This window comes from Leucoraja erinacea, chromosome 9 (genome assembly GCF_028641065.1).
Source record: "Leucoraja erinacea ecotype New England chromosome 9, Leri_hhj_1, whole genome shotgun sequence".
NCBI lineage: Eukaryota > Metazoa > Chordata > Chondrichthyes > Rajiformes > Rajidae > Leucoraja > Leucoraja erinaceus.
The window spans coordinates 38895090-38908218 of record NC_073385.1 but is presented as its reverse complement, the minus strand read 5'-3'; the positions used below and the strand labels follow the sequence as shown (position 1 = coordinate 38908218).

The window sequence follows — 13129 nt, the reverse complement described above, 5'->3', positions numbered from 1 at the left end:
CAGTTGCCACATTGGTCATTTATAAACATAACAGGTGTGAGACCAAGATAGTACAGCTAATTACTTAACAACTGATTAGTGATGGCTGTTCAATTAGTTCAATCATTATACATCATGACATAAATGTGTATTCTACCAATCAGTTACACACCTCACTGGAGTAATTAAGGACTGTTTCTTAATAACATTAATACTGTGAACACATTTAGTCCACGTAAGGATGAAGGATAAGAAATCAATATTTCTGGCATTTGAATGGTAATAATAGTCAAAGTAGAAGCTGAAAAGAATGTAGGAACTAAATGCAAGAATAGACCATTAAAGCGCTTGTACCTGCTCTGCATTCAATGAGGTCATGGTTGATCTTTAACCTTGGCATCACTTTTCACCAATAATGCCTAACCTTGAAGAGTCCTGTCTGAAACATCACATATTCATATTCTCCAAAGATGCTGGCTGACCCTCCAGTACTTTGTGCCTTTTTATTTTGTAAATCAACATGTGCAGTTCCTTGTTTCTCCATGTCTACACTTTGAATCCCTTGATATTTAAATATTTATCAATCTCTGCCTTCAATCTATGAAGCGATTAACTCCACGGCCCTCAGCAGAGAGGGCCATGAGTTGAGAATTACTAAAATTTGTCTCCTGATTGAAGAAATGTCTTCTCATCGGTTCTGCATGGTTGACCCCTTCTTTAGACAATAGACAATAGACAATAGGTGCAGAAGTAGGCTATTCGGCCCTTTGAGCCAGCACCGCCATTCAATGTGATCATGGCTGATCATCCACACTCAGTACCCCCCCGTTCCTGCCTTCTCCCCATATCCCCTGACTCCGCTATCTTTAAGAGCCCTATCAAGCTCTCTCTTAAAAGTATCCAGAGAACTGGCCTCCACTGCCCTTGAGGTAGAGAATTCCACAGACTCACAACTCTCTGTGTGAAAAAGTGTTTCCTCATTTCCGTTCTAAGTGCCTTACCCCTTATTCTTAAACTGTGGGTCCTGGTTCTGGACTCCCCCAAAATCAGGAACATGTTTCCTGCCTCTAGCTTGTCCAAACCCTTAATAATCTTATATGTTTCAATAAGATCCCATCTCATCCTTCTAAATTCAAGTATACAAGCCCAGTCACTCCATTCTCTCAGCATATGACAGTCCCACCAATGTGATTGTAATCCCTGGTTCTAGAATCATCATCTCTGCATCTGTCCTGTTAAACCTAAAATGAATTCTATATGTTTCAATGAGATCAAGTCTCATTCTTCTGAACTGAGTAAGAATCAGAAGAGAGGGCCTGACCCCAGATTTTGAATACAATTGTTTACAAAACATCAATTTTTTTTTAATCAAACTGTTGCATGAGTCACAGTGCCACCTCACAGATCCAATCACAATAGATCTCATTTACATATATGACATCACAATGGGACAGGTGTGGGAGATTGGAACCTTCACGTGGTCCCACTAAAACCAAACTGCTGCATGAGTCACAGTGCCATCTCACAGATGTCCAATCACAATGGATCTCATTTACATATGGTATCACAATGGGACAGGGTTGAGAGATTGCAACCTTTACGTGTTCTCACGAATGTAATCAACCTGGCGTGCACAATCAAATAGAGCAAGTTGTCCTACCCCCCCCCTCTCTACCCCCCCCTCCCTCTCCACTCCCCCTCCACCCCCCTCTTATCCTCCCCCTCCCCTCTCCTCCATCCCCTCCCCTTCATCCCCTCCTCCCCCCTCCACCATCCCCCCCCTCCCTCTTCTCTCTCCCCCTCCACCTCTCCCCCTCCACCTCTCCCCCTCCACCTCTCCCCCTCACCTCTCCCCCCCTCCACCATCCCCCCTCCTCTTCTCTCCCCCCTCCACATCTACCCCTCCTATCCTACCCCCCCCATCCACACTCCCCTCTCCACCCCCCCCCTCCTCCATCCCCTCCTCTTCTCCCCCCCCCCCCGCCACCTCTTCTTCTCTTCCCCTCCACCTCTCCCCCTCCACCTCCCCCTCCACCTCCTCTTCTCTCCCCCTCCACCTACCCCCTCCTTTTCTCTCCCCCTCCCCCTCTCCTCCCTCCCCCTCACTCCCTCCCCACTCCTCTCTCTCCATCCCCCTCTCCTCCCCTCTACTCTCTCTCTCTCTCCCCTCTATTCTCTCTCTCTCTCTCCCTCCCACTCCTGCCTGCCCCCCTCCTCTATCCACCCCTCTCTCTTCCCTCCTCCTCTCTCTCTCCTCTCCCCCTCCAATCTCTCTCCACCCTCCCTCTCCCCCCCTTCCCCCCTCCCCTCCTCCTCCCCCTCCCCTCTTCTATCCCCTCCTCTTCTCTCCCCCCCCTACATCTCTCCCCCTCTTCTCTCTCCCCCCCCCAACTCTCCCCCTCCTCTTCTCTCCGCTCCAATCCTCCCCTCCTCCCCCCTCCCATCTCCCCCCTCCCGCTCCCTCCCTCCTCACCCCTCCCTCCTCACCCCTCCCTCCTCACCCCTCTCTCCTCCTCACCCCTCTCTCCCTCACCCCTCTCTCCTCCCATTCCCTATTCTCCTCACCCCTCTCTCCTCACCCCTCTCTCCTCACCCCTCCCTCATCACCCCCCTCTCGCCATCTCCTCCCCCTCTCCCTCCTCCACTCCCCCCCCCTCCTCCTCCCCATCCCTCTCTCCCCCTTCCACCCCTCCCCCCATACCCCTCTCCGCACGTTGAAGGGACAGGACCCAGCAGTCTCCCCTACCCCCCCCTGTCACTCCCCCTGTCACTCCCCTCTACCCCTCCACCCCCTCCTGTGTGTGTGGGGGGTGGTTAGTGTGCATGCGAAGCCGCAGCACCCCCCCCCCCCACTTGGTCTAGTAACTTTTAAATCTCTTATAGACAATCCATGCCATCTGCCTTCCCACTTCATTCAGATTTAAGACCCTGGTTTCTGATTCAACAACTACTTCTAATTTTTATATGAAATGCTATTATTTAGTGATTAATGTTCCCTCAAGGTCCCTTAACTATTGAATTATCAATGAATCATTTCTTATTACACAATACAAGATCTAAAATACAATGTTCCCTCATTGGTTTCTTAACACACTGATCTAGACAATTCTTACCTCCATGAATTCACCCTCCATACCATTTACGCTAATTTGGCTTGCGTAGTCTCTCTTTAGATTAAAATCCACCATGAATTTTGTACGACTTTTGTTGCATGCATCCATAATATTCAGATTTATGCTATTTTCTACATTTCCAATACTGTTTGGCCAACTTTTTTTTCCCTTAAGTCCACTAACATTTTGTGATTTTCTGAGCAAACATTCTTTCCCTCAACTTCCTTTCCCATCTTTAATAAGGAGGCTACCTCAGCTTTACCTTTCTATTTTGCATATCTTCCAAATATGATATTTTCTGGAATATTTAATTACAAATCCTGATCACTTAAACCTGTGATGGCTATTATATTGTAATCATTTTTTTATCTGTGTGCCATTATCTTACCTCTCTTATCACAAATGCTGCATGCATTCACATAATCACTGTGCTTTGGTCAGTTTTCTCATCCACCCTGTAATCCTTGTTCTCATTAGGTCTCTTAATGAGCTCCAATGTCATAGGATAGGCAACCTAAGAGTGGAGAGCAATCTGGAACCAACCTCACATGATCTCTGTGAGCAAAGAACCATATAGATAAGAGGATTGAATTGTCCAGTCTGATCTATGGTTCTTGGCTACCAATTAAAGATCTTTTCATTCTTGAGTTAGATCACATACGCAATCTTTCAGCAAATATCTGTGGCATGCTATGAGAGAGAAATAAGGTTAAAATTGAGCCAAATAATGAAAAATCAAGATGTTTCATAAAAACATTTAAGAACATAATTCCCTTTCAACAGAGAGCCGAGTCTACAAACCATAAGTGTATTTCTAGTTCTGCAATTAGAATAGGTGAAGAATTTGACTTTATAATATACCACACTATCTCATGTAAACCTAGGTACCTAGATTTACTAGGCGATCAAAATATAGCATGTTTCCTTCTTTTAGTATGTCCGTGGTGAGATGTACGGCACATAGAAAGTGGAGTTTTTGGTAATGCATACAAACTAGATCATTGGCCAATCTTGGTATCCACCTATCTGCTGGATACCAAGGGAATGATGACTGGTTCTACCCATCCTACCCACCTCAAGAAATAATTGTACTACAAACATTGGGTATTTTGTGGGATGGTGTTCTCTTTCCATTGCTTAAGTAGGGTCTCTATGTGCTCCCAAGGCATGTCTTCAAGGTTCTCAATACCATCCCAAATGTTTTTTCAGTATGAGTGGTCATGAACCAGACATTACTTGTGAATGACATAAAGCACCAACACCCGCCGCTTGATTCATGCCTACTACATAGTTAGCACGTATCAAATCATACTTCTCACATCAGAAAATGGTCGCTGTGAAAAATGGAATAAACTCCCATGAATGTCTATTCAGATTCTCATACTATGGAATTTTGCAGCACAGGAGGAAGCCAGTCAATCCATGGGATCTGTGCATGTTCTCTGAAGAAGCTATCCACTTGATTGCATTCCCCCATTTTTATCCGTATCTTTTTATGTTCGTTTTTTTGTCTGTCACTTCCATATAAAAAGCAATTACTGAATCTATTTCCACGGTTGTTTCTGTTAGAACATTCTATTTTCAATCTTTAGATGAAGGAAATCAAACTGTTCCTTGTCTTCTCTCAGTGATTACTTTAATGATGTGCCCTCCAGTTGGTGAAAATAGTTTCTCCCCATTGATTATATTGAAACCCCTTCACTTCTCTGGAAGGCTATCATTCCCTCATTTATTCTAATGTTTTACTAGTTTCGCTTTGTCAGTTAAGACTCTCATCCTTGTATTATCTTTGTAAATTTCTTCTGTGTGCAGTCAATACATTGAATCTCGAGTTCATCATTAATCAAAGGGCAGCACAATAGAGCAGCGGTAGAGTTTTTGGCTTACAGTGCCAGAGACCCTGATTCAATCCAGACTACGGGTGCTGTCTCTATGGAGTCTGTGACAGTGTGGGTTTTCTTTGGGTGCTATGGTTTCCTCCCATATTCCAAAGACGTGCAGGTTTGTAGATTAATTGGCTTCTGTATATTGTTCCTGGTTTTCAATTAAATTGTTTCTGTTGTAGACTCATTAGTTGATACCATTGCTACACATTGTTGTGGAGCTGATATGAAATGGAGACAAATATCTGCGGGCAGCCAAACTCCGAAAAGGGTATTCCTCAGTCCCTCTTGATTGATGGAGTCAAAGACTTCTGTTGGGTCATAGAAAGCCAAATAGAGCAACTGATGATGCTGCCTAAAATTTTCTCGGCGTTGTCATGTAGTGAACATAAGAATATGGTATTTGAGCAATGCATGGATAGCATGGACCTGCAGATATAGAAAGTTGGCTGAATGGCAGAAGACAAAGAGTGGAAATAAAGAGGGCTTTTTTCTGGTTGGCTGCCAGTGACCAGCTGTGTTCCACAAGGGGCGGTGCTGGGACCACTTCACGTTGTATATCAATGATTTGGATGAGGGAATTGAGGGAGAGACTGCAGAAGGACTAGGTTAGGCTGGGAGAGTATACTGCATAGAAAGCATGGAGAGCATAGAAAATTATGCAGTCATGCATTTTGATAGTAGAAATAAAGGCGAAGACTATTTTCGAAATGGGGAGAGGACTCCGAAATCAGAGGTGCAATGGGACTTGGGCGTGCTTGACGGCAATTCAATTGCTAGTTGAATTGATAGTAAGGAAGGTAAATACAATGTTAGCATTTATTTTGAGAGGACTAGAATATAAAAACAAGGATATAATGTTGAGGCTTTATAAGACACTGGCCAAACCACATTTGTAGTAATGTAAGCAGTTTTGTGCCCTATGCCTGAGGAAGGATGTGCTGGTGTTAGAGAGGATCCAGTGGACGTTTACGAGAATGATCCGAGGAATGATTGGGTTAACATTTGATGACCATTTGACGGGACTGGGCCTGTACTCGCTGGAGTTTAGAAAGATGAGGGGGACCTCATTGGAACTTACCGAAAGTAAGGGAAAGGCCTGGATAGAGTGGATGTGCGGAGAATATTCCCAATAGTGGGACAGTGTCATATCCTCAGAATAAAAGGACATACCTTTTGAAAGGAGATGAGGAGGAACGTCAGAGCGTGGTGAAACTGTTGAATTCATTGCCACAGATGGTTGTAGAGGCCAAGTCATTTGGGTATTTTTAAGGCAGAAATTGACAGATTCTTGATTAGTAAGGGTGTCAAGGGTTATGGAGAGAAGGCAGTAGAATGGGGATGAGAGGGAAAGATAGATCAGCCATGGCGGAGTAGATTTGAGAGGCCGAAAGTCCTACTTCTGCTCCTATGACATGAACTTATGAACATTTACTCCAATACACTGTAAATTTAAGCATGCCTAGCTTTTTCTAAAATGTCAGAAGAATGCCTAAAATATTTGCTGTTGATGGAAATTGTATAAATATTTACTTTGACAGTTCGCCCTTCATATTTCCCAGCTTTCCCAAAGTATTCATAGTTTTTGAAATACTTTGCTGCATGTTAGGCTGGTTCATTTTTTCAACAAATAAAAGTTAGTCTAAGTTTGTCTGAGCTTACAAATTAATTATTTGCGGTTTGTGTGCCAGTTTATGTGTGATTTAAAATTGTGCAGTTTAAATGAAAATCCAAAGCTAGTTTTGTTTTTGCTTTACAGGGCTACAACACAGAACTGTCTATGTGGCTTCCAAAGAAAATACATTTACTGAAGAAGGTGGAATCGCTAAGACGAGCTGGTATCTCATTATCCTGTGATATCCTTGAAAAAGTAGAGGGAATTAAAGACAAATGGCATCTGTTGGAGGTGTGTGCTTTTTAATCATTACAATAGATTTTCATTTTAATACTGTTGATACATATACATTAAAGATTCCCAACTTCATTTCTTCAATGAAATGGCCATTTTATTTTTTAATTTTTCTTTCACAGCGGTTGGAAAAGGATTAAACATGGCTCTCAAAATGTTACATTTTGCACATTGTGTAAACAGGCAGTTGTAGTGGCCTGAGCCATTTTGGTATCGAACCGTCGTTAGTCAGGCTCAAACTCTCACATGGGCCGGGCGTGATCTGGGCCAACCAATCACGCGGTCAGGGGGCGGGCCATCTGGCAGTTGGAATTTGAAGGATTGGCAGTTGGAGGGGAACTCGGGTATGCTCACGAGGGACGGCACAGTAGTAGTAAAATAATAACTTGATGCGCGCGTAAGCGACGGGGCTGTATCAGTTCATTATTAAACAGAGTGTTTACACAATGCGTGGACCTCTACAATGGTGATGCCAATGATCCAAAATGGCCTATTTTGGATTTTATCCTGTTTGCAGCTGACAACCCAGACCAGCAGAATGCAGTTTCGATCAAACTGCTCACTTTCTGGACATCACAGCCCCACGTGTAGTTTGAACAGGCTGAAGCCCAGTTCCACATTCACCAGTTCACTGCTGAATACATCCGTGGGCCAGCGCGCCAACAGCTCTCACAGTTGACGCATCTGGCACAGTCATGGGCGGAGTGCTGGAGCAACTGATTGATGGAAGCTGGCAGCCCCTCTCTTTTTTCAGTCGTCACCTGATTTGCTTTTCTGCCCCGAGCAGAAATATAGCGCTTTCGACTAGGAGCTCCTCGTGCTCTACCTGGCCATCCGGCATTTCTGCTACTTCCTCGAGGGGAGGGATTTCACAGATTTCACCGACCACAAGCCACTCACATTTGCCTTTGCCAGGGTGTCTGATCCCTGGTCATCCCGGCAGCAGCGCCACTTGGCCTACATCTCCGAGTTCACAACTTACGTCCAGCACATCGCAGGCAAGAGCAACCATGTCGCAGATGCGTTGTCTCGCACTGCCATCAATGCCATCCACGTTCTGGCCTCAGGTGTTGACTACATGGCCGTGGCAGCCACCCAGCGAGAGGATGAGGAGATGCTCACCTACCGCACCTCCATCTCAGGCCTGTTGTTGGAGGATGTGCGATTCGGGCCCGCTGACACCACGGTCCTTTGCGACGTGTCTACCGGGCAGCCTGGCGCCGCTGGATTTTCGGCATGGTTCACGGTTTAGCTCATCCTTACATCCAGGCAACAACGGCACTGGTGGCAGCCAATTTCATGGGAATTGGCAAACAGGTCGGCAAACAGGTCAGCACCTGGGCCAGGGTGTGCATAATAAAATAATAACTTGATGCTCGCGTGAGCTTCTGGTCATAATTATTAAACAGAGTGTTTACACAATGCGTGAACCTCTACACCATCATGATACCAACTCAAACTTTGGAAGCTGACAATAATTTTAATTAAAGGGCGACACGGTGGTGCAGTGGTGGAACAGCGGAAACAGGCCATTCAGCCCACCGAGTCTGCACGGACCAGCGATCCCCGCATAATAACACTACCCTACACACACTAGGGACAATTTATACGTATACCAATCCAATTCACTTACAAACCTGTACGTCTTTGGAGTGTGGGAAGAAACCAAAGATCTCGGAATAAACCCAGGCGGTCACGGGGATAATGTACAAACTCCATACAGACAGCACCGGTAGTCGGGATCGAACCTGGGTCTCCAATGCTGCAAGCGTTGTAAGGCAGCAACTCTACCGCTGCGCCTCTGTGCCGCCCCTAGTTTTCTTTTGTTCAACTGCTTTTTAAAAAAGGAAATAAATGTGCACTCAAAAGTTTTTTTTTCCCATTAAAATGATTGGTCCAGCTGCACCTTGTGCAGGTTCACTGGGCAGAATTCCAAGCAGAATCACTATACATTTGTGGAGGATTGCTGTCCCTCACAGAACTCCCTAACCCTAACTCAATGTTCTGTTTGTGTGGAAGTTGGAAAGTCAGGCAAATACCTTTCCCCAAATTTTCATTCGATCCCTATCATCCTTTTTTAGTTCTGTAAAGTTAAATCAAAAGAAAAGAGGATGCAAGCGAATGACCCATGAGATTGAGGCTCTGGTTGTATATATGGATTACACCAAAGCATTTGACAAGGTTCTGCATGGTAGAAGGCTGCTCTGGAAAGTTAGCTCGCATGGGATCCAAGGAGAGCTGGCTGACTGGTCAAAAAATTGGCTGGATGGAAGGAGGCAGATAATGATGGTGGGAGGTTGTATTTTGAGCTATCAATGATTTGGATGAGAACATACAACGTATGATTAGTGAGTTTGCAGATGACACTAAAGTGGGTGGTATTCTAGATAGTGAAGATGGATGTCAAAAATTGCAGCAGGATCTTGATCGGTTGGGCAGATGAGCTGAGGAATGGTTAATAGAGTTTACCATTACCCAAGGGATCTACGAGTGCAGGTACATAGTTCCTTGAAAGTGGCGCCATAAGTAGATGGGGTGGTCAAGAAGGCTTTCAGCACATTGGCCTTCATCAATTGAGAGTATTGAGTATAGAAGTTGGAAGGTCATTATACAAGTCATTGGTGAGGCCACATTTAGAATACTGTGTTCAATTTTGGTTACCCTGTTAAAGGAAAGATGTTATTGGAAATGGTGTAGAAAAGATTTACAAAGATGTTGCTGGTGGAAAGATTTAATAGGAACCGAAGGGCAAATTTTTAAACTTTTTTAAAGGCCCTTGCGACTAGTATAGATGGGGCATGATGGCCAGTGTGAGCAAACTTAATTGAAGAGCCTGTTTCCATGTTGTATGATTCTCGGACAAAAGTTATGGAATGAGCTGCCGAAGGAGGTAGTTAAGGCAGGTACTATCACAATGTTTAAGAAAGATTTGGACAGATACATGGGTAGGATAGGTTTCGAGGAATATGGGCTAAATGTAGGCAGGTGGGACTAGAGTAGATGGGGCATGTTGTTCAGCGTGGACAAATTGGGCTGAAGAGCCTGTTTTCACACTATAGTTTGACTGACTATATTAAAAACAAGAGGATAACCAGGGAGAAGGTAGGACCACTCAAGGATAGAGGAAGTTTGTGCTTGGAGTCTCGGAATGTTGGCAAGATACTACACAAGTACTTTGCATGTGTTTTCACCAAGGAGAAGGACAGTGACATCAGTGTGGAGAATGCTAACATCCAAGGGCAGTTTGAGATTAAGATGAAGGAGCAATTGGGTCTCTTGAAGAGGATTAAGGTGGATAAATCACCTTGACCTGATGGGATTTATCCCAGATTATTCAGAGACAAGAGAGAATTTTTCAGGAATCCTGATGAAGATCTTTGTACCTTCTTTAGCCACAGACAAGGTTCCAGAGGACTGGAGAATCGCTAATGTTGTTTCCTTTATTAAGCAATCCAGGGAATTCTAGGCCCGTTCCTGTGGTGTACTGTTCGATGTTCCATGTTCTATGTTAACCCGTCATAAATTAAATTCATGAGTTTGGGCAAGCCATATGTGAACAGAGCAGAAAAATTGAGTTGATAGAATAACTATGGTCTATTGAATGGCAATGCAGGCCTGAAGGGTAACATGCCCTTTTCAGGGGCCATATTTCTAATGCAGTTATATTTCTAATGTTTAATGTCTGTCATTTCCTTATTTTGATTTGTCAAACTATTTGCAACTGTTTTCAAAGGGCTCACATTACCTTTAGCTATCTTTCTCTTTTAACATAATTGTCTAAACGCTTTGAATTAATTTTGATGTTTAAAGAATTATGATTCATTTTCCTTTTTGTAGTTCTTTTATTGTCTTTGTTTGCTGTTTTTTCATCAATCCTTGCACTTGATCTCCCAATCCTTTGCTCTTTTCCATGTGCTTTTCTTTTTATGTTATCACCAACCTCTATTTCCAATTTTGGCTGATTTATTTGCCCCTTGGGGTAGACACAAGTCCAGCACAAAGTTGTTTTTTTCTGGACATTTCCCACATATAATCCACTCTACCTATCAGCAATTCTAAGAAGTTTGATGCGTTCAGCGTTCTCCTGGTCTTATAAACTGCAGCATTACCAAAACCTGGACTCTTAAGATATTTTCTCTTTCCCAAACTTAATATTGATTTGAATCATCCTGCATCCTTCTGTTCATAGGCTTGTTCACTATTTTTAAATTTGATGCTTAGTCACACTTAAAAAATCTACCCAAGTAGATTTAATTAAATACAATAATGATAATTTTTTTTGTTAAAAGCATTAACTTTTTAATACATCATTGAAAATGTTAAACTAAAATGAATTTGAGCACATTGCTTTTTCACGAGGGTCAGTAACCCAATTAAAATAAATCGGGTCACTATTTGTGCGTTATCACTCCCTGGTGTAAAGCTGATGGACAGACATGACCCCTATCTGCAGGGAGTTACCAGTCTACCATTGGAGTTGCTGAGTTTCGGAACTGAATGGACTATCAGAAGCAGTAGCATCTAACTCCAGTTTATCATAGATTTCGTCTTTGTTAGCTGATTTACCCCAATTCTCAAATTTCACTGTACCTTAATTGGTACGTGACAATTAAATTGAATCTTGAATAGAAAACATAAACATAGAAAATAGGTGCAGGAGTAGGCCATTCGGCCCTTCGAGCCTGCATCGCCATTCAATATGATGATGGCTGATCATCCAACTCAGTATCCTGTACCTGCCTTCTCTCCATACCCCCTGATCCATTTAGCCACCAGGGCCACATCTAACTCCCTCGTGTTCTTGAACATGAATCTTCATGTTCAAATTATATTATGATCATTGTTAGATAACTGCTCTCCAGCTGCTAAGTCACAGAGTCATACAGCACGGAAGGAGGCCCTTCGGCCCAACCTACCCACACCGACCAAGATGACCCATCTACACTTGTCCCATCCGCTCGCATTCAGCACTTATCCCTCTAAATCTTTTCTATCCTTGTACCTGACCAATATGTTGTTATAGTACCTACCTCAAATACCTCCTCCACCAGCTTGTTGCATATATCCACCATACTCTGAATGAAAAAGTTGCCCCATAGGTTCTTACCTTGCCCCCCTCACCATAAACCTATGTCCCCTGATTCTTGATTCCCCCACGTTGAGCAAAATACTTTGTGCATTCACTCTATTAATTCTCCTCATGATATTGTACACCTCCAGAAGATCACCCCTCATCCTCCTGTCCTCCAAGGAATAAAGTCCTAGCCTTCCTAACTTCTCCCTAGAGCTCAGGCTCTCGAGCCCTGACAACATCCTCGTAAATCTTCTCTGCAATTTACAACATCATTCAGTGGGCGGTACAGTGGTGCAGCAGTAGAGTTGCTGCCTTACAGCGCCAGAGTCCCGGCTTCGATCCTGACTATGGGTGCTGTCTGTACAGAGTTTGTACATTCTCCCCGTAACCTGCGTGGGTTTTCCCCGGGATCTCCGGTTTCCTCCCACACTAAAGTGTACAGGTTTGTAGGTTAATTGGCTTGACATAATTGTAAATTGTCCCTAGTGTGTGTATGATAGTGTAAGTCTGAGGGGGATTACTGGTCAGCACAGACTAAGTGAGCCAAAGGGCCTGGTTCCACGCTGTATCTCTAAACTAAACTAAACTACAACAGGGTGAACTAAACTGAACACAATGCTTTATATGTAGCCTCACCAACATGTTGTATAACTGTAAAATAACATATATACTCAATACCCTGACTGATGAAGACCAATATACCGAAAGCCTCCTAGATCCCTCTGCAGTACAACATTCCTCAGGGCTCTGCATTCACTGTGAATGTCTAGCCATTGTTTGACTTCCCAATATGCAATACCTCACACTTATCTGCATTAAACTACATTTACCATTCCTCACTGATCAGGGTCCTGCTGTAATTTTTGAATTACAGCAGGATAACCATCTTTGTTATCTATGATACCAACCATTTTAGTGTCATCTGCAAGCTTACCAATCATGCCCTCTACATTCTCATCCAAATCATTGATACAAACCACACAGCAATGAGTCCAACAGTGAACCCTGAGACACACCACTAGTCTCAGGCCTCCAGTCCAAAAACAACCTCTCACCATCTGCTTCCTTCCATTAAGTCAATTTTCCATATACAGTACATTCAGAAAGTATTCAGACCCCTTCACCTTTTCCACATTTTGTTACGTTACTACCTTATTCTCAAATGGATTAA

At 43.6% G+C, this 13129-nt stretch overlaps 1 protein-coding gene across 2 annotated transcripts in view; it reads left to right on the top strand.

Moving 5' to 3' along the window:
• The window catches only part of akap6 (A kinase (PRKA) anchor protein 6), a 370946-nt gene that overhangs the window by 255948 nt on the left and 101869 nt on the right, over window positions 1-13129 (top strand). For both annotated transcript variants that reach the window (XM_055640567.1, XM_055640568.1), the window contains one exon: window positions 6735-6881. In XM_055640567.1, coding sequence (XP_055496542.1) covers window positions 6735-6881 — 147 coding nt within the window. The remainder of the gene's footprint in view (window positions 1-6734; window positions 6882-13129) is intronic.